This window comes from Protopterus annectens, chromosome 2.part1, assembly GCF_019279795.1.
Source record: "Protopterus annectens isolate FY-2018-M chromosome 2.part1, PAN1.0, whole genome shotgun sequence".
NCBI lineage: Eukaryota > Metazoa > Chordata > Ceratodontiformes > Protopteridae > Protopterus > Protopterus annectens.
The window spans coordinates 346,002,705-346,024,986 of NC_056729.1; the positions used below are offsets into that span (position 1 = coordinate 346,002,705).

At 45.9% G+C, this 22,282-nt stretch overlaps 1 protein-coding gene across 1 annotated transcript in view; it reads left to right on the top strand.

The window, feature by feature from the left end:
- Window positions 1-22,282, top strand: part of DHX15 (DEAH-box helicase 15) — a 1,215,680-nt gene that overhangs the window by 711,034 nt on the left and 482,364 nt on the right. The window contains exon 10 of the mRNA XM_044062183.1: window positions 2,551-2,577. Coding sequence (XP_043918118.1) covers window positions 2,551-2,577 — 27 coding nt within the window. The remainder of the gene's footprint in view (window positions 1-2,550; window positions 2,578-22,282) is intronic.

Consider the following 22,282-nt stretch of genomic DNA (forward strand, 5'->3'; position numbering starts at 1 on the left):
GAAAAGACTGAGGATATGACGTCGGTCATGCGCATTTGTACCCTGACGTCCTGACGTCAGATTAATGCGCATTGACTGACGTCAGCCTTATACTTTGGTATTCGGGCCGACTGGGACAGCGGACTACCCAAGTGTTAGGACTGCAGCAATGTGGATCTTCGAACATCTACATTTATGGTAGGTACAAAACTGTACTTTTTCACATCCTTTGCTAAGAGAGTTTCTAAGAGGGATAAAGAATATCAAACCTCCAAGAAAACCACCAGTGCCTGCATGGGACCTCAACTTCGTCTTGGAAAAATTAACTCTTCCTCATTTTGAGCCAGCAGCATCTTCAGAATTGCAATGTCTCTCCTGGAAAACAGTTTTCCTGTTGGCAATTACTTCAGCAAGAAGGGTCTCTGAGATACAGGCCCTCATGGCAGTATCTCCATTTCTCATTTTCCATCAGGATAGAGTCTCTTTAAGAACCAATCCTTCATTCATGCCAAAAGTGATATCCAGGGTTTCTCTAAATCAAGCAATTCACCTGCCTACTTTCTTTCCCAATCCTCTAAATAAAGGAGAAAAGCTTCTGCACACTTTGGACATACACAGACAATTGCGCTATTACTTGGACAGAACAAAGGCCAACAGAAAGTCTGACCAACTATTTGTAGCTTACGCTGCTGGAGTACAAGGAAAGGCAATTTCCAAACAAACAATTTCAAAATGGATTGAAAACTGCATCAGATTCTGCTACTCTTTCCATGGAAAAGGTGTGCCAGCCAATATCAGGCCACACTCCACCAGAGCTACAGCCACCTCCACAGCCTTTCTAAGAGGAGTGGCTACAAAGGACATTCTAGAAGCTGCTACATGGAGCTCTGTGCATACATTTTCCAAACATTACAACCTGCCTTTATATTCCAGATCCCGAGCAGGCTTTGCTTCTGCAGTCCTGCAGGGCATTTTAGCTACACCATCCTCATCTTAGATCCTACCATCCCCAGCTTGGCTATGGTATTCAACCCATATGTCAGGACTGCAGTTGCATTCTTGAAGGACCTAGTACAGTTTTGTACCTACCATAAATGTAGATGTCTGATAGATATGCAACTGCAGTCAGGTTTTCCCTCCCTCCCTCCTACCCCTCTGTAATTCTCATTTTTGGGTCCACTCCCCCTTTTTCAAATTAGCTGGGGATAGTATTTATGGTGTATCTGTTTATTACTGTTGTGCATGTCTGGAATTTTATCCATTCTCTAAATTTAGCCTTTCTTGGAGGGCACCTGGCATCTGGGGCAAGAAACACTGAAGAAGATGGCGTCGGCTGATGCTTTTATACCCCAGCCACTCCGACGTCGGGGAAGAGGCGACATCAGCCGACGCCGGACCCAGACTTTGGAATCCGGCCGATCGAAGGGCTGCCTGAGGCAGGACAACCCATATGTCAGGACTGCAGTTGCATATCTATCGGACATCTACATTTATGGTAGGTACAAAACTGTGCTTTAGTTATAACTCCATGTACATCAATCAATTGGATGCATGTCTATATGGTGTATTTGCTAACAGCTAGTACTATTGTTTATCTACTAAGGTAATTTTGCATAGTTATTTGGATTGCCTTCCTAGTTGGGGGCACCTGGCATCTGGGGCAAGAAAAAACTGAAGAAAATGGTGTCTGCTGCCTCTCTTATACCCCTGTCGCACTGACGTCAGGGAAGAAGCGACGAAAACCGACGCCGAACCAAGACTTTGGGATTCGTCCGACTGCGGGACCGCCTGACGGCAGGAAAACCCCAAGTGTGATGACTGCAGCAGTATATACACTCGAACATCTCCATTTATGGTAGGTACAAAATTGTACGTTCTCCATACTGAGCGCGTGCATTTTCAGATTTAAACTCCTGGTGTTGAGTAGCATAACCCTCATTTGCGCTGTTTACAGAGATGGGTTTGACTTTTGAGCCTTGCCTAAAAAAGGCACTCTGGGGGCAGCAAGAGCCTTGGCCAGTATTCAAAAGCCTAGGGGTGACAGGTGCAAGCCATCTCTTGTGAAGCAACGAGGCTTGTAGAGCATGTTGTCCCAGGCTGACAGACACTGGATCCCCTTTGAATGACACCAGAAGCTTAGCCAATTGTTGAAATTGATATTTTTTTTCTTTATACTGCGGTATCGTTCCTGGTGAAGGCAGGATGCTACTCAGGGTCAGGGTCATACCCGCCTGGGCTACATGATCAGAGAGCTCTTCCATGTCTCTACGTCTCAGGTCATTCACACCAACATGAACAATGACAGAGTCATATTTGTACTTGCTCTGGAGTGACCTAAGTGCTTGTGTTGACAGATTCTGGCTCCCGACAGGCACCTAACAGTAACCACCTTCTTTTCCAGCCTAGAGTGTGGGACGTCACTGTGCCTGAATATAGAGTCGCCTATTACTAGTGTGTTGGGTATGTTATTTCACCTTAAGGGCTGTGATTGTGTGGCACACTCATTTTGTGTTTTGTGTTGTCTGGTTTGTGACTGGGGGGTGCAGGTTTTTTGGGTGTCGTTGGACCTAGGTCTCAGTAGAGGCCTGCGAATCTGAAGTAGCGGGTATCAGGAGCTGCAAAAGCGCCTTGACCGAACTATTTGTTAGTATAGTTACGCTTCGAAATATTTTGGTACTGGGTTCAATTACCCAGATATGGCTTCGGTAAGCCACCCGACTACCGACATTCCGAAAAAACGCAAAGATCAAGACAGAGACAGGCCACCTAAGTCCAAAGCTGCCAACGCTTCTCCTAAGCTGTTCGCCAGTACTCATTGAGGCTCTTTCGCAGCCCCTGATACCCACTACTTCAGATTCACAGGCCTGTGCCGAGACCCATTTGGAGTCCTGTATGCCGCGAGATGCTTCAACTGTGGAGCCTGCAGATGTCTCTGCCTTGGATGGGTCTGGAGCCGCTGTGCAGGCACCGGCTTCTGAGGGTGTATTTAGCCCTACTGACTTGCATATTACACCAACGCTATCTTCTTCTTCTAGGCCTAAAACTCGATACTTGCTTAGAAAACCGACGAACAGACCGCATGGGCAGACCTTTATGCGTAAAAAAACAAATAAGAATGGCTGAAGACCTTATTACTTTCATCAGGGAAGGCAACCTTCCCCCTCCCCTCTAAGAGACCTAAGACTGAATTTGCTTATGATTCTTCTGATCAGGATTCTGATATTTCTGTTTCCTCTGATGACCAGGATTTACCCTGGTCTACCTATGAGGATTCTGATACAGAGGACTCTATTCCCTCTGCTTCCCCTCCAGAGGATTTCTCATTTGGTGAAACCTTGCATACCCTTAGGGAGCATTTTTGCTGGGAAAGCTAGGATTACTGTGATTCTAAAAAGAGGCGTAGGGATTTCTTACTCCTGCCCCAACACAGGCCTTTAGCTATCCCCCCTGTACTAGACATTGTTGTTGATGTCTTTTTGGAATCTAGCAGGGGCCCTGACTCCTTACTTCCTGCTCCCAGAAGGCCAGATAGATATTACAGGGTTCCTGACACTCACAAGTTCCTCTCTAAAAATCCTACTGCGGATCCCGAGGCCATTTCACAAGGACGCAAAGGCATTAAGGCTACTACTGTCAAAAATCCTAGCACCTCTGATAGAGATTCCAGGGTGCTGGATAGCTGGGGTAAGAAGGTGCACACTTCTGCAACCTTGGCCATTAGGGCCTTAAACTGCCAGTTTCATATGTTAAAGTATCAGCAGCATATTACTAGTTTGCTTAAACAGAAAATTATGTTGATTCCGGACTGTGCTAAAAATAAAGATTTACAGGATTTATTGCATTCTGCTGAACAAGTTGGAAAACATACTTTGCAATGTGGTTTTGATTCATTAGAGGTATCTTGCAGGGCTGCTGTCACTGGGTTTGTACTTAGAAGGCATGCTTGGCTTAAGGAGCGATCTTTGCCAGATCATGTTAAAGCTAAATTGCTGGATGCTCCCTTAAACTAAGACCGCCTGTTTGGCAACCAAGCAGTTGTAGTAATACATAAAAAGATGGAGGAAAAAGCTAAATCTATGCAAACTGTTAAACATTTCCTTCAAGTACAGCTTTCCAGAGTTAGTAGGCATTGGCCCTCTAAGAATTGGTCCTTTCCTGCCTCTTCCATGCCTTCTCAGTCCCAACCCAGAAAACCAGCAGAACACCCAGGCTTCAGTCCCAAGGTACTCACAGGACTAAGCAGTGGGGGGCTCCCACTTCCAAAGCAGGAAGTAGTAAGACTCCCCCCCTATAATAAACTGTCTCAATGACTTAACTTTAAACCTTCCAAGCCCTGCACAACTGACTCTTTCCTTTAGGGAGAAAGATTGCCCTGCAGGCAAAAAATGGGAAATTCATTACCTAGGACAAATGGGTTTTAAATATAGTTTTCCAAGGATACAGATTCCACTTCCACTCCTCACCAACCCCGAACGGTTGGCCAGATCTACCCCCAAATCAGTGGGCAGAGGCTCAAAAGCAAGTTCTCTCTCTCAAGCATCACGGCTATATAGCCTGTCCCAGAAGAAGAATGGGGACAAGGTTTCTACTCAAGACTTTTTCTGGTACCCAGAAAAGACAGTTCTGGCATGCTATCCTGGACCTGTCTATCCTGAACACATTTTTGGTGATCCCAAAATTTCAAGATGCTAACTCTTCATCAGCTGCTTCCTATTCTAGGCAAAGGTGCCTGGTTGGCAACACTGGATTTAAAGGAAGCCTTCCTGCACGTCCCAATAAGGGAATCTTGCAGAAGATACCTACGCTTTAAAGCAGACTACGTGCACTATCAGATGTTCATTGTGCATACAGCTGCAGTCATAACAGATGGGTTCTCCTGCCGTCAGGCGGGTCCTCAGTCGGCCGAATTCCAAAGTCTAGGTTCGGCGTCGGTTGTCGTCGCTTCTTCCCTGACGTCAGTGCGACAAGGTTATAAAAGAACCAGCCAACGCCATTTTCTTCAGTCTTTTTTGCCGCGCGGTGCCCGAAGCAGAAGCAGTTCGCAAGTGCCAGCCGGCCAGCTCCTGAGATTACAAAAAATTTGGAACCGAAGTCTTCTTAAAAGCTAAGTACCCCGTTGGGGAAACATTTCCTTGCCTCAGACTGATGTCAGACAAAGTTAATAATTGTATTTCTTGTGGGAAGCAAATACCGCATAAGGATTTCCATTCCCTCTGTATACCTTGTTTAGGCCCAGACCACAACGTCTCGGTCTGTCGCTTTTGTGCTACATTCAACAAACGCACTATTAAGCATCTGGTGGAGTTTGCCCAGCATTATTTTGGGAATGCATTTAACTATACTATGTCGTCGGATACTCTGACTCCGGTTTTGTCTAAAAAACACAAAGACAAGGACCGACACTCGAGGTCCGCGGCCTCTACCGACACCACGCCAAAGCCGACTACACATGGTCCGGTTCTCAGCGAGGCGCCTACGCAGCCCCTGATTACCGACGACACATCTTTGGCGGTGTCTCCTGTACCCGAGGTCACAGGCTCCTCGGCCCACACCCTGACTACAGATACCGAAGCCACGCTTGGCATTGAAACACAGAATGTGGACAGGTCCACCTCCACTCAAGGTGTCTTCAGACCTTCCTCTTCTTTCTCCATCAAGGCTTTCACCAAGTCTAAAGCTACCATGCACCCTAAGAGACCAGCTACACAGGGCACATCTCCAGGCCCCATGCCTAAGAAACAGATGCTTAAAATGGCTGAGGATTTAATTACTCTAATCAGAGGTTCTCAGCCACCTCCGGACAAAAGACCCAGAGTGGAGGAATATTCCCCCTCCTCTGATCAGGGCTCCATTATTTCAGAGCACTCTTATCAGGAACAGTCTTACTCTCCTTTTGAAGACTCTGATGCAGAGGAATCTATTCCTTCTGTATCCCCCCCTGAGGATTACTCATTTGGTGAAACTCTGCATACCTTAAGGGAACACTTCCACTGGGAAGGCCAGGATTATTCAGATTCCAAGAAAAGGCTCAGGGAATTTCTTTTGTTACCCCAGCACAGGCCTCTGGCTATACCTCCTGTCCTGGACATCCTAGATGATGTTTACTTGGAGGCCTGCCTTAACCCGGACTCTTCCTCCAGCTCCAGTTAAGCCTGACAGGTACTACAGGGTTCCTGACTCGCACCAATTTCTATACAAAAGCCATGCTGCTGACCTAGAAACCATCTCACAGCGGCCCAAGGGAGTTAAGGCCTCCATTGCCAAAAACCCATTGCCTTCCGAGAGAGATTCCAGATCCTTAGAAAGGTGGGGAAAAAAGGTATGTACCTCTGCTACCTCATCCATGAGGGCCTTAAACTGTCAGTTTCATATGCTAAAATACCAACAGTTTCTGTTATCTCAGTTGAAAAGTAAAATGTCACAACCTGAACAACCAGACATGAAGGAGTTGCAGGATTTGATGCATAGTGCAGAACAAGTGGGTAAACATACCTTACAATGTGGTTTTGATGCTCTAGAGGCCTCATGTAGAGCTGCTGTTACAGGCTCAGTCATACGTAGGCATGCTTGGCTCAAGGAACAAGCCTTGCCTGATCATGTCAAAGCTAAATTACTAGACGCCCCTCTTCAAAAGGATGTACTATTTGGGGGCAAATGCTGAGGAAGTATTACGGAAAATGGAGGAAAAGGCTAAGTCAATGCAAACTGTGAAAGAATTTCTGCAGGTTCAACCCCCACGTTTTAGTAGAAATTGGCCTTCCAAAAACTGGTCCTTTCCTGCCACAGACAGACCCCAAATAGGCAGATACAGGCGCCCGAGGGGCAGAGGACAAACACAAGGCTCGTACAGAGGCAGACAGTGGCAAGCTCCTACACAAAGAGGTGGTGAGGACAACTCGCAATCTTTCAGAAAGCAAAACCAATGACTTTCCCCTTTGCATGCCAACCAGGTCTCAAATGGCAGCACCCTTAGGAGGAAAGCTGGCACTATTCTCACAAAATTGGCATATTGTCACAAAGGACAAATGGATCCTGAACATTATAAACAGAGGCTACAAATTCCATTTTCATACCCTTCCAAAAATGAAAGGCATTCCAAACCTGCCACACAATCAAAGGGCAGAGGCACAAAAGCAAATTTCAGATCTTATAAACATGAAAGCTATTCAAGAGGTACCTACACACGAACAAGGTCAAGGTTTTTATTCCAGGCTATTTCTGGTGCCAAGGAAGGGCAAGGATTGGAGACCTATTTTGGATCTTTCCATCCTAAACACATTCCTACTCTTACCAAAATTCAATATGCTCACTCTACAGCAACTTCTTCCCATGCTGGGCAAGGAGTCTTGGCTGGTAACAGTGGACCTCAAGGAGGCATACCTGCATGTCCCAATCAGACAAAATTGCAGAAGATACCTCAGATTTCTTGCAGGTTCAATACATTATCAATTCTCTGCATTGCCCTTTGGTTTATCTACTGTGCCCAGAGTATTCACGAAATGCCTGGCATCAGTAATTGCCTACTGCAGACTTCAAGGGATACAAATATACCCTTATTTGGACGACTGCCTGATCCAAGCGGACAGCAAGCACATTCTTCTGAAACATCTGGCTTACGTAATAATGGTATTAAACTCTCTAGGATACACAGTCAACAAAGAGAAATCAAGACTAATACCCTTTCGGAAGATAATTTTCCTGAGTGCCAATTTGGACACAAACACCCAGATGGCCTACCTCACGCCAGAGAAGCAGGGGCAACTAATTCAATATTTCAGAACACTGGCAAATTGCACCAGGCTGACTGCAAGGAAAATCCTGCAGGCTCTGGGATTCATGGCGTCTTGCATCTTACTAATCCCATGTGCAAAGCTGCATATGAGAAAACTACAATGGTACCTAAAAAACATATGGTCTCAACACAGCCACAGTTTGAAAACAATGATACCACTAATTCCATGTCTGCAAAAGGAATTTTTGTGGTGGGCTCAAGCATGCCAAACAAACACAGGTCTTCCATTCAGCAAGCCTCAAGCAAATCAAGTCATCACAACAGACGCCTCGGACTACGCCTGGGGGGCGCACATGACAGACCGGTGCATTCAGGGCAAATGGACCGAAAAAGAAAAGCACCTTCACATCAATCAAAAAGAAATGCTAGCAGTGATAAATGCTATTACAGCCTTCAAGGACCTTCTACAACCAGGTCAGCTATTGATAAGAACAGACAACACCACAGTTATGTGGTACATAAACAAGCAGGGAGGAACACATTCTTATCCCCTATGCAGACTGGCCATGTCACTTTGGAACATGGCCATGGACTTGCAAATGGAGCTACAAGCATAGTACTTGCCAGGCAAGGAAAACACGCTGGCAGACAACCTAAGCAGGAATATGACAGATCCACACGAATGGAAGTTGCATCCAAAAGTTTTTACAGAAATAATCCAATAATGGGGAAGGCCAGACATGGATCTCTTTGCCTCCCACAAAAATCATCAATTGACAAAATTCTGCTCAAGGATCTTCCATCCAAAGGCCTGGAGAGTGGACGCTCTCTTTCAGTTGGACATCAATGACAGTTTATGCCTTTCCACCTCTTCCTCTGCTGCCCAAGGTCCTATTGAAGACCAGAGCAGACAGACCAAAGATGATCCTCATTGCTCCTTACTGGCCAAGGCAACACTGGTACCCACTACTAAGGAGCCTGATGCATTTCCCCACCATGGACCCTGCCTCTAATGCCTCTTCTGACTCAACACAGCTTCAAAACTCTTCACAGTCAGCTGAAGACACTCAATCTAGCCGCATGGAAGATTCCTTAGCATCACAGCAGGCCCTGCTCTCCAAGGAGGTGCAGGATGTCATTTTGGAGGTCAAAAGGCCATCAACTAGAAAAGCTTACTCTGCAAAATGGAAACGTTTTTGTGTTTGGAATGAGAAAAAGGGCCAGTGCCCTGGAAAACTGAATTTACCTCAAATACTACAATATTTGGCAGAACTGCTAAGCAGTGGACTGTCGTTCTCCTCCATCAAAATCCATGCCTCAGCCATTTCTGCAGAATACAACATTGCTCCACCTTTATTTTCTCACCCTCTATTAAGACAGTTCCTCAGAGGGGCTAAGAATTCAAGACCTCCAAGAAAACAAATAATACCTGCTTGGGATCTTAATTTCATTCTGGAAAAACTGACTTTGCCCCCTTTTGAACCAGCTGCCTCATCAGATTTACAGTATTTGTCCTGGAAAACAGCTTTCCTTCTGGCTATCACTTCAGCTCGTAGAGTTTCAGAACTACAGGCTCTTATGGCTATCCAGCCTTTCATCATCTTCCATCAGGACAGAGTTTCATTACGTACCAACCCGTCCTTTATGCCTAAAGTGGTATCCAGGGTAGCTTTAAATCAGGCCATACATTTACCTACTTTTTATCCTAATCCTCAAAACAAAGGGGAGAGATTACTGCATTCTTTGGACATCCACAGACAACTGCGTTATTATTTGGAAAGAACAAAGCCTTTCAGAAAATCAGAACAGCTTTTTGTGGCCTATGTGGTAGGAGCTCAAGGAAAGTCAATATCAAAACAGACAATCTCAAAATGGATAGCCCACTGCATATGCTTTTGCTATTCCTTTCATGGCAAAACTGTACCTACAGGCATTAGAACTCATTCCACCAGGGCCACAGCCACCTCTGCAGCCTACTTCAGAGGAGTTCCTACCAAGGATATTTTAGAAGCAGCCACTTGAGTTCTGTGCATACCTTCTCTAAGCACTACAACCTACCATTATACTCCGTCTAGAGCAGGCTTTGCCACTGCAGTCTTGCGGGGCATTTTGGCTCCTCCTAGCTCCACCTAGTGCCTACCACCCCTTTCTTAGCTTTGGGATTCTACCCATCTGTTATGACTGCAGCTGTATGCATGATGAACATAGTACAGTTTTGTACCTACCATAAATGTAGATGTTCGAGTGCTAATACAGCTGCAGTCCAGGTTTCCCGCCCACCTTCCTCTCTAGGGGTATTCTTTTATGGTGTATTTGCTTGCAACTACTGTTTTTTTTTTTATTATATTGCATTGCATTATTACATTATTTTATGTATTGCCTTCCTTCTGGGGGCACCTGACATCTGGGGCAAGAAAGACTGAAGAAAATGGCATCGGCTGGTTCTTTTATACCCCTGTCACACTGACGTCAGGGAAGAAGCGATGACAACCGACGCCGGACCTAGACTTTGGAATTCTGCCGACCGAGGACCCACCTGGCAGCAGTAGAACCCATCTGTTATGACTGCAGCTGTATTAGCACTCGAACATCTACATTTATGGTAGGTACAAAACTGTACTTACTCTGCACTGCCCTTTGGCTTATCTACTGCGCCCAGGGTATTCACAACGTGCCTAGCTTCAGTCCCTGCATTTTACAGGCAAAGAAATATTCAAATATACCTATACCTGGACGATTGTCTAATTCAGGCAGAAAGCCAGGACATACTATTAACTCATCTGGCATTTGTAAGGAAATTAACTTCTCTGGGGTACACCATAAACGTAAAGAAATCACATCTTGTACCCTGCCAACAAATTGTATTCCTGGGAGCAAGCTTGAGTACAGCTTCCCAGATGGCCTACTTTACACCAGAGAAACAAGTTAATTTGACAGCCTACTTCAAACTACTGGCCACAAAGACCCAGCTATCTGCAAGGAAAATACTGCAAGCCCTGGGGTTCATGGCCTCCTGTATTCTTCTAATTCCATATGCAAGACTGCATATGAGGAAACTACAATGGTATCGAAAAAGCCTATGGTGTCAGCATTCTCAGGCTCTAGAATCAGTGATTCCTATCATACCTTGTCTACAGATAGAGTTCCTTTGGTGGGCAGAGGCCTGCCACCAAAACAAGGGACTGCCATTCCCTCTACCCCCTGCCGCCCAAACCCTAACAACAGACATCAGACTATGCATGGGGGGCTCACTTGGCAGGGAAGTGCATTCAGGGCAAATGGAACCCAATATCAGTCAAAAAGAAATGTTAGCTGTACAGAATGCTCTGACAGCCTTCAAGGACCACATTCTTCCAGGACCGTTATTGGTAAAAACGGACAACACCACTGTTGTGTGGTACATAAACAAGCAGGGAGGAACCCACTCATATCTGTGCAGACTAGCCATGGCTCTGTGGAACACTGCCTTGAGCTACCAAGTGCACCTACAGGCTCAATTCCTGCAGGGAAAGCTACATACACTGGCTGACGACCTAAACAGAAGTCTCATGGACCCACACGAGTGGAAACTGGAACCAAAGATATTCAGCATGTTGAGAAACAAATGGGGGAGCCCAGAGATGGACCTTTTTGCCTCCCCCCCAGAGCTATCAATTGGACAAATTCTGCACAAGGACTCCCCACAAACAAGCTTGGAAAGTGGATGCCCTGTCCTTAACCTGGAAAAAGCGATCAGTTTATGCCTTTCCCCCTCTGCCTCTCCTCTCCAAGATGCTACTAAAGATTAAACAGGACAAACCAAGGACAATACTGATTGCTCCAGAATGGCCCCGCCAACACTGGTACCCACTCTTGCGCAGTGTGTCACTGCTGGCACCATGGCGCCTGCCTCAGACTCCTGCACTGCTGTCCCAGCAGGAGGGCCAGATTCTGCACCCACAACTTCAAACCCTGAACCAGGCAGCCTGGCTAATTACGTGATCCCTCCGTTACCATCCTCAGTAAGCAAGTGATGGATGTCATTCTGGAGGCAAGGAGGCCTAGTACTAGAAAATCCTATGCTGAAAAATGGAAAAGATTCTGTTCCTGCAGCTAAACTCATTGGATGGGCACAGCAGCGCCCAATTTATCTCAGATTCTTCAATACTTAACTGAGATGCTTCACAAGGGCCTTCCCTTTTCCTCCATCAAAATTCATGCCTCAGCCATTTCAGCTCATTACAGTACAGAACCCACCCCTCTTCTCTCATCCACTGCTGAAGCAGTTCCTCAGAGGGGGCCAAAAAACTTAAGGCCAACCAGGAGAGCCCCTACTCCAGCCTGGGACCTTAACTTTGTACTGGAAAAGCTCACTTTACCTCCCTTTGAGCCAGCTGCAAATGCAGAGTTGAAATTGCTTTTTTTGGAAAACAGCCTTCCTTCTAGACATCACTTCAGCAAGAAGGGTATCTGAAATTCAGGCTCTCATGGCAGTGGAGCCTTTTGTCATATTTCATGCGGACAGTGCGTCCCTCAGGACCAATCCCTCCTTCATGCCCATGGTGGTATCCAGTGTGGCCCTTAATCAGTCCATTCATTTGCCAACCTTTTCTAATCCATAGAACAAAGAGGAACGAATACTGCACTCCTTGGACGTGCACAGACAACTTAGAGTTTACTTGGACAGGACTAAACCGCTCAGGAAATCTGAACAGCTGCTGGTCGCATTTGCTGCAGGGGCAGAGGAGACGGCCAATTCAAAGCAAACCATTTCTAAGTGGATAGGCCATTGCATTCATTTCTGCTATAAGCATCATGGAAAACCTACCCCACAGGGGATGAGACCATATTCAACCAGGGCTGCATCTACTTCTACAGTCTTTCTCAGAGGTGTCCCTACCAGGGACATCCTAGAAGCTGCTACCTGGAGTTCTGTACATACTTTCATCAAGCATTACTACTTGCCAATTTTTTCTAAATTCAGAGCTGGATTTGCCACTCCAGTCTTGCAGGACCTTATAGCCGGTCGTAATGCTAATCTAATTACCTCCTCCCATCCTTAGCTTTGGGAATCTACCCAAATGTGATGACTGCAACAGTGAAACACGAGTGTAGTACATTTGTGTACACTTACCATAAATGTAGATGTTCGTGTGTATTCACTGTTGCAGTCCTGATTTGCTCTCTCTCCAGCCCCCTAACTTCCATTGACTATACATCTATTCTTGTTTACTATGCTTAAAGCTTTTTGGTGTATTTGCTTTTTAGTTGGAGGTGTAACCTTGTATATAATTGCTTCCCAATTTGGGGTCACCTGACTTCTGGGGCTAGAAAAACTTATGTAATGGCATCTGCTGCATGCTTTATACCCCTGACTACCTGACGTCATGGAAGATGAGGCAGCAACCAACGCAGGACCCAAGGCTTTGATAATCAGGCCGACTGAGGGCTACTGCAAGCAAATAACCCAGATGTGATGACTGCAACAGTGAATACACTCTAACTACTACATTTATGGTAAGTGTACACAACTGTACTTTCCTTCATATCACTGACAGAAATAGACCCTTTTGCATCATATCAAAACAAGACAGCTCAGGAAGTAATACAAAAGAGCATGAGAGAGGGGATTGTGAAGGACACGTAACTTCTTACAGATGGGTCTGTTTCTGTAGGTCTTCCTTACCCCAGCCGTCATCTCCAAGGTACTGAAAAAGATAAGGGAGGAGAGGGGAAGCTCTAGTTGCCCACCCCCCCCTTTGGCCTAGGCAGTGTCTGCGGAGAATGGCCAAGGAAGGACCATGTGTTCTCCCAGAACTGGTTGATATGCTCACCGAGAACAAGGGGTTCATCATACTCTCTCACTTGAACACCTTAAAACTTGTAGGGTAAATTATCTAGTATCCATACCCTGCAGGGTTTTTTTATATACAGAATGTCTTTCTTTAAAACAGAGTGGAAGACCTAGCACTAGAAAATATTGTTATATCCAAATGGAATGATTTCATCTGTCCGTAATGAGAGGGCATCAACTTCTATAAGCCAGTACCCCCTTGGTCCCTAGCTATCCGTCATAACTCTACAGGGAAAGGCAGATGTCCTTCAAGAATGCAACTGCAGTGATAACATATGGGTTGTCCTGCCTCAGGCAGCCCTCGGTCGGCCGGATTCCAAAGTCTGGGTCCAACGTCAGCTGATGTCGCATTTCTCTCCGACGTCAGAGCGGCTGGAGTATATAAGCATCAGCCGACACCATCTTCTACAGTCTTTCTTGCGCGGTGCGCTCCTGTATTCTTCAAACCGAAGTCATCAAAAAATAAGTACCCGTTTGGGACCTTTGTAAATAATTTTGTCTTGTGGTAAAGAACAACCGAGCAACGACTAAAAAGAAAAAAAAAAGCGGGACAGACATCCAGACCCCCCGCTTCTTCCCGACACCGCCGCCAAAACTTACAGTGCCCCGGTTCCCCTCTGAGGCGGTTATTCCACGCTTGAACCCGAAGACACACCCGTATACCGATACCGATACCGGAGGCCACTCCGCCAGTTATTGATCTGTTGATAAGGTCACTCCTGCACGTGGAGCGGCTAGGCCTCCCATGTCTATCAAGGCCTACACACGTGCTAAAGCAGCCAGCAAGACCAAGCATCTTACTGCTAAAACCTTACCTCAGCCCACTCCTGACACTCAAATCATGTCTTTGGCCGCAGATTTAATTTCCCTGATCAGAGGTTCCCAGGCCCATCCTGAGAGAGGAACCCAGCCTCCTCCTGATAAGAGGCCCAGGGTTGAACCCTCTGACCCTCTTTCTTCAGACGAAGATTCTGAGGACTCTGTTCACTCTGAAAGCCAGGAAGAGCCCTTCCAGACCTATGAGGATTCAGATGCAGAGGACTCCATTCCCTCGGCCTCTCCTCCTGAGGATATTTCTTTTGGGGAAGTTCTGCATTCCATGAGGGAACATTTTCAGTGGCAAGGCCAGGAATATTCAGATTCCAGAAAGCGCCTTCGAACATTCCTTAAAAAAACCCCAGCACAGACCCTTAGCTATACCTCCTGTGCTTGATGTTTTGGATGATCCTATACTCTGACTCCAGTGTTACCCCTGATACTCTTCCTCCTGCTCCTGTCAAGCCTGACAGATACTATAGGGTCCCAGAAACCCATTCTCATTTCTTTAGGGCCCATGCTGTTGATTTAGAAACAATTTCCTAGGGACCTAAAGGGGTTTCAGCTACCACCTCCAAAAATCCTTTGCCTTCCGACAGGGAAGCAAGGTCCTTAGAGAGATGGGGGAAGAAGGTTTACACCTCCACTACTTTATCTATGAGAGCTCTCAATTGTCTCTTTCACATGTTTCAATATCAGGATTTCCTGTTAGATGATTTACAGAAAAAATTGGCCTCTCCTGAACCTTTAGATAGGAAGTCTTTGCAAGAGGCTGTTCATAATTCTCAGCAGGTTAGCAATCACTTTGTACAGTGTGGATATGATGCATTGGAAGCTTCATGTAGGGCAGCTATGACAGGGGCGGTCATTCGTAGACATGCATGGTTAAAAGAACAACCTTTACCAGATCATGTTAAGGCAAAACTTCTTGATGCACCCTTGGAAAAGAACAAGCTCTTTGGTGCTAATGCTAAAGATGTGTTAAAGTCCATTGAGGAAAAAGCCAAGTCAGTTCAGACAGTCAAAGATTTCCTCCAGGTTCAGACACCCAGATTCAGCAGGAACTGGCCTTCTAAAAACTGGTCCTTTCCTAATCCTGAAAGATTTCAAAGGGGCAAAAACAGGCGTGCCCGAGGAAGAGGGCAATACAGAGGATCCTACAGGGGACGACAATGGCAACCAGCAAACCTAAGAAGTGACACGGGGGTTTCTCCTGCCCCGCAGGGACAATCTCAATGACTTTCCTCTAGTTCCGCTGACCAAGGAGCAAACAGATGCTCCCTTGTGCGGAAAATTATCTTTGTTTTCAAACAATTGGCACAAACTGACAAAAGACAAATAGATTTTGGACATTATAGACCACGGTTACAGGTTCCATTTTCATACCTTGCCAAGAAAACAAGGCATGCCAAACCTTCCACAAAATCAGAGGACAGATGCCATCAAGCAAATTTCTCTGCTTGCTCCGATCAAAGCAATAGAAAAAGTTCCACTACAAGAACAAGGTCAGGGGTTTTATTCAAGACTGTTCCTTGTTCCAAGAAAAGAAACTCAATGGAGACCAATACTGGATTTGTCTGCTTTAAACACTTTTCTCATAGTACCAAAGTTCAAAATGCTGACTACAGCAACTCCTTCCCATGCTGGGCAAGGGGTCTTGGCTGATTACTCTGGACCTCAAGGAGGCATACCTGCATGTCCCTATCAGAGACAGTTGCAGAAGATACCTCAGATTTCTTGCAGGGCCAGAGCATTATCAATTCTCAGCATTGCCATTTGGCTTATGTACTGCGCCCAGAGTATTCACGAAATGCCTGGCATCAGTAATTGCTCATTGCAGGCTCCAGGGGATTCAAATCTACCCGTACCTGGGCGATTGCCTCATACAAGCGGACAACAAACTAACCTTGACAAAAAACTTGAATTATGTCATACACTTGCTACAGGCTCTTAGATACACAGTCAACTTTCAAAAGTCAAGACTTCAGCCATCCCAGCAAATAACCTTCTTATGAGCCAAAATAGACACAGCCTCTCAAATGGCTTACCTGACAGAAGACAAGCAAAAGAAGTTAACTCATTACTTCAAAAATTTAGCAAAACTCACCCAGATGACTGCAAGGAGATTCCTACAGGCCCTGGGTTACATGGCATCCTGCATTCTCCTGGTTCCACTAGCAAGACTATACATGAGAAAGCTTCAGTGGTACCTAAAAAGCTTATGGTCTCAACACAGCAACAACCTAGAAGCAACTATACCGCTCATTCCATGTCTTCAAAAGGAATTTCTATGGTGGGTCACAGTAAGCCAGTCAAACACAGGTATGTCGTTCAAAAAACTTCAGATAACACAGACCATGACCACAGACGCCTTGGATGGGGGGCGCACATGGAGGGCAGATGTATTCAAGGACAGTGGTCTCCAAAGGAAACACATCTGCATATCAACCAAAAAGAAATGCTGGCAGTAATGCATGCCATCGAGGCCTTCGGACAACAACTTCAACAAGGCCACCTACTAATACGGACAGACAACACCACTGTGATGTGGTACATAAACAAGCAGGGGGGCACTCATTCTTACCCCCTTTGCAGACTGACAATGAATCTTTGGGAAAAATCATTGAGTTTAAACATACAGTTACAATCCCAGTTTGTTCCAGGCAAAGAAAATGTTCTGGCGGACAGTCTAAGCAGGAATTTCCTAGACCCCCACGAATGGAGGTTACATCTAGACATCTTTATACGACTCACCTTGACATGGGGCAGGCCGGACGTAGACCTATTTGCCTCCCACTTCAATCATCACCTACAAAAGATGTCCTTCAAGGAAGCATCTGCAGTCCTTGCAAATGGGTTGTCCTGTCAGGCAGCCCTTCGGTCGGCCGGATTCCAAAGTCTGGGTCTGGCCTCGGCTGGTGTCGCACTTCACCCGACATCATAGCTGCAGTTATTTGGGTATAAAGGCATCAGCCGACGCCATTTTCCTCAGTCTTTCTTGCCGCATGGCGCCCGAAGCAGAAGCTGTTCGCAAGTGCCGGTCGGTCAGAACCAGAGATTACTACTACCGAATACAACTTCGAAGACTTCTAAAAAGCTAAGTACCCCGTTGGGGACTCTTTCTTGCCTCAGCCGATGTCAGAAAAAGTGAATAACTGTTTAACTTGTGGGAAACAAATACCTCATAAAGATTTCCACTCTTACTGCTTACCTTGTTTAGGCCCAGACCACGACGTAGCAGCTGTCTAGCCTGTGCTTCTTTTAACCGACGGACGCTTAGACGTCGGTCGGAATTTGCTGAGCAGTTTTTCGGCTCTGATTTTGCTTATAAGATGCCGTCGGATCCTCCGACTACACAAATAACCAAAAACCGCAAGGAAAAGGACCGACACTCGCGGTCCGCGGTTTCGGCTGAAACCGCGGTTAAGCCAACCGCGAGTGTCTCGGTTTCGGCTGAAACCGAGCAAGCGGTTCTTCCTTCAGCTGAAAGCATGCCTTCTACAGAGGCTTCTTCTAACCTCGTGGAATCGGCTTCTGAAATCCAACCTGCTGTTGCGATTTCTCAGGAATTATCAGACACTATTCCCTTGGATATTTCTACTCCTGCACGTGGAGCTGCTAGGCCTCCTGCAGCCATGTCCATTAAGGCCTTTGCCAGGGCTAAAGCAGCTAAAGCTACAAAAACTGTGCCTGCTAAGACCCCTACTCACAAGCCCAGTTCCAGTTCCCAAATGCTTTCTTTGGCAGAGGATCTTATTTCTTTAATCCGGGGATCCCAACCTCATCCAGACAGGGCCTCTCATCCACCTCCAGAGAAGAGGCCTAGAGCAGAGCCCCCTGAGCCAGTGTCCACAGATGATTCCTCTGATGATTCAGACAATACAGACCCTCCAGAGGCTCCTTATTCCCCTTACGAAGACTCTGATGCTGAAGAGTCTATCCCTTCTGCCTCTCCACCTGAGGAATTTTCCTTTGGGGAAACCTTGCATGCCATGAGGGAAGAATTTCAGTGGCAGGGCCAAGATTTTTCAGACTCCAGGAAAAGGCTTAGAACTTTTTTGCATTTACCACAACACAGGCCTTTAGCTATACCTCCAGTTCTCTCTGTTGTAGATGATGCATTTAATGATGCTTGCACTGCTCCTGATTCTTTACCTCCAGCCCCTGCTAAGCCCGATAGGTTCTACAGGGTCCCGGACACACATCACCATTTATACAAGGCTCCTTTTGCAGATCCCGAAACCATCTCCCAGGGACCTAAGGCTGTAGCTTCTACCTCTGCTAAAAAAACCCTCCCCTCTGAAAGGGAATCCAGGTCCTTAGAGAGATGGGGTAAAAAAGTTTACACTTCTGCTACTTTGTCAGCCAGGGCCTTGAACTGTCAATTTCACATGATACAATATCAAGAATTTATGCTAGACCAGTTAACTAAAAAACTGTCCTCTGATGAACCTTTTGATAAGAAGTATGTTCAGGAAATGGTACATAACATTCAGCAAGTTAGTAACCATTCTTTAAAATGCGGCTATGATGCACTGGAGGCTTCCTTTAGATCAGCCATGACTGGCACAGTTATCAGAAGGCATGCCTGGTTGAAAGAGCAGGCCTTACCGGACCATGTCAAATCAAAGCTATTAGATGCACCCATGGACAAGGCCAACTTATTTGGTTCTCCTGCACAACAGGTACTGAAGAAGATGGAGGAGAAGGCAAAATCTGTACAAACAGTGAAAGATTTCTTACAGGTCCAACCTCCAAGGTTTAGCCGGAACTGGCCCTCCAAAAATTGGTCCTTTCCAGACTCCTCTAAAGCACAGAGAGGCAGGAATAGGCGATCAAGAGGCAGAAACCAATCCAGGGGTGCCTACAGGGGACGCCAGTGGCAGGGTAACAACCAGCGAGGCACAGACGCAGCCACCACCACTGCACCAGGACAATCACAGTGACTTGGCTCTGGCACCGCCTACCAGGGAACAACTACAAGCACCCTTAGGCGGAAAGCTAGCTTTATTTTCAAAGAACTGGCAGTACATCACAAGGGACAAGTGGATTTTGCAAACTGTAGACCAAGGTTACAGGTTTCATTTCCATACTCTACCAGGAAAGAGAGGAATGCCAAACCTACCACCAACTCAAAAGGCAGAAGCTCTAAAACAAATATCTCAGTTATTAAGGATGAGAGCTGTGGAAAAGGTACCATCTATGGAACAAGGAAAGGGATTTTACTCCAGACTCTTCCTGGTACCAAGAAAAGAGAGCAAATGGAGGCCTATTCTCGACCTGTCCGCTTTAAACACATTCCTCATTGTTCCAAAATTCAAAATGCTGACTCTACAGCAGTTTCTTCCCATGCTGGGCAAGGAGTCTTGGCTGGTAACTCTAGATCTCAAGGAGGCATACCTGCACGTCCCCATTCGACCAAATTGCAGAAGATACCTCAGATTTCTTGCAGGATCAGAGCATTATCAATTCTCAGCATTGCTCTTTGGCTTATCTACTGCGCCCAGAGTGTTCACGAAATGCCTGGCATCAGTAATTGCCCATTGCAGGCTTCAGGGAATACAAATTTACCCCTACCTGGACGACTGCCTGATACAAGCGGACAGCACAAACAAGCTAACAGAAGACTTACAAAGAGTAATTTACCTGCTACAAGCCCTGGGATATACAGTCAATATAAAAAAGTCAAGACTGATACCATCCCAAAGAATAACCTTTTTGGGTGCAGAACTGGACACAACAAAGCAAATGGCATTCCTAACTGTAGAAAAGCAAGAGCAACTACCTCTCTACTTCTTGGCATTAACAAAGCAGAACGATCTTACAGCAAGAAAAGTACTGCAAGCCCTGGGCTTCATGGCATCCTGCATAATACTGGTACCTCATGCCAGACTGCATATGAGAAAGCTACAGTGGTACCTAAAGAATTTATGGTCTCAACACAAGCACAGCCTAGAAACCAAAATTCCAATAATCCCATGCCTAAAGCAAGAGTTCCTATGGTGGGCTCAGGCCTGCCAATCAAACACAGGATTGCCCTTCTACAGCATTCAACCAAGCCAAACCATCACGACGGACGCCTCAGACCTCGGTTGGGGGGCCCACATGCTGGACAAGTGCATACAAGGCTTATGGACTCAAGACCAGTTGCACCTGCACATAAATCTAAAGGAAATGCTGGCAGTAAAATTGGCAATCCAGACATTCAGACTATTCCTCCAAGAAGGTCAGTTGATAAGGACAGACAACACCACAGTGATGTGGTACATCAACAAACAGGGAGGCACACATTCATACCCTCTATGCCGGATGGCACTGGACCTATGGAATGTGGCTCTGAGCTACAACATTCAGTTACAGGCAATTTTTGTACCGGGAAAAGAAAACATTCTAGCAGACATATTAAGCAGGACTACCACAGATGCCCACGAATGTATGCTGCATCCGGACATCTTCAAAGCCATTACAAGAAAATGGGGACTCCCAGAAGTAGACTTACTTGCGTCCCCACGGAATCACCAACTAAATAAATTCTGCACAAGGACGTACCACCCACTTGCTTGGAAAGTGGACTCCCTATCTTTCAGTTGGAAGAACCTGACAGCATATGCATTCCCACCACTTCCTTTGATGCACAAGGTGCTATTGAAGATCAAAGAGGACCGTCCAAGGATCATTCTGATAGCTCCAGACTGGCCAAGGCAACATTGGTACCCATTACTAAGGAGCATGTCTCGGGAACAAATATGGACACTACCCCTGGTTCCATTACTGTTAACACAGAACAACTACAACAACCTGCATCCAAACCTGAAAACTCTGCAGCTGACTGCCTGGAACATTGCATAAGATCAATTAACCCACATTTATCACAAAGGGTTAAAGACATTATCCTTGAGGCTCGCAGACCCTCAACAAGAAAAAATTATGCAGCAAAATGGAAACGATATCACATTTGGAGTACTGCAAGGGTGTGTCACTGGTAAACATAGCCAGCATCCTGGAATACTTGGCAGAGCTTTTCCACTCAGGCCTGTCCTATTCTTCCATCAAGATACATGCATCAGCTATTTCAGCAGAATACAGCTTGGATCCTCCAGTCTTCTCACATCCTCTGCTCAGGCAGTTTCTGAGGGGAATTTAAAAATGTAAAACCTCCTAGGAAACCACCATTGCCAGCATGGGACTTGAACTTTGTGCTAGAAAAATTGACACTTCCTCCTTTCGAACCAGCAGCAACAGCAGAGATGCAATACTTATCATGGAAAACTGCTTTCCTGCTGGCAATCACTTCAGCAAGAAGGGTTTCTGAACTACAGGCATTAATGGCAGTGTAACCCTTCCTGATCTTCCATCAAGATAGTGTCCATGAGAACAAATCCTACATTTATGCCTAAGGTGGTATCCAGAGTGTCTTTAAACCAGGCTATCCACCTACCTACATTCTTTCCCAACCCACAGAACAGGGGAGAAAGACTGTTGCATACCTTGGATGTACATAGAAAGTTACGCTACTACCTGGACAGGACCAAGAGCAACAGAAAAACTGACCAGCTACTGGTAGCATATGCAACAGGAAGGGAAGGAAAAGCAGTTTCAAAACAATCTGAAAGTGGATAGGAAGTTGCATTAGATTTTGTTACTCTTACCATGGAAAGAAAACTCCAGAAAACATCAGGCCTCACTCTACAAGGGCTACAGCCACTACCACAGCCTTCTTACGAGGAGTGGCTACCAAGGACATTATAGAGGCTGCTACTTGGACCTCCGTGCATACATTTGCCAAGCATTATAATTTACCTTTATACTCTAGATCCCGAGCAGGTTTTGCCTCTGCTGTTTTGCAAGGGATCCTAACTACACCATAATCTCTCCTGTTACCTCCTCCCCTAGTTTGGCTATGGCATTCTACCCATTTGTAA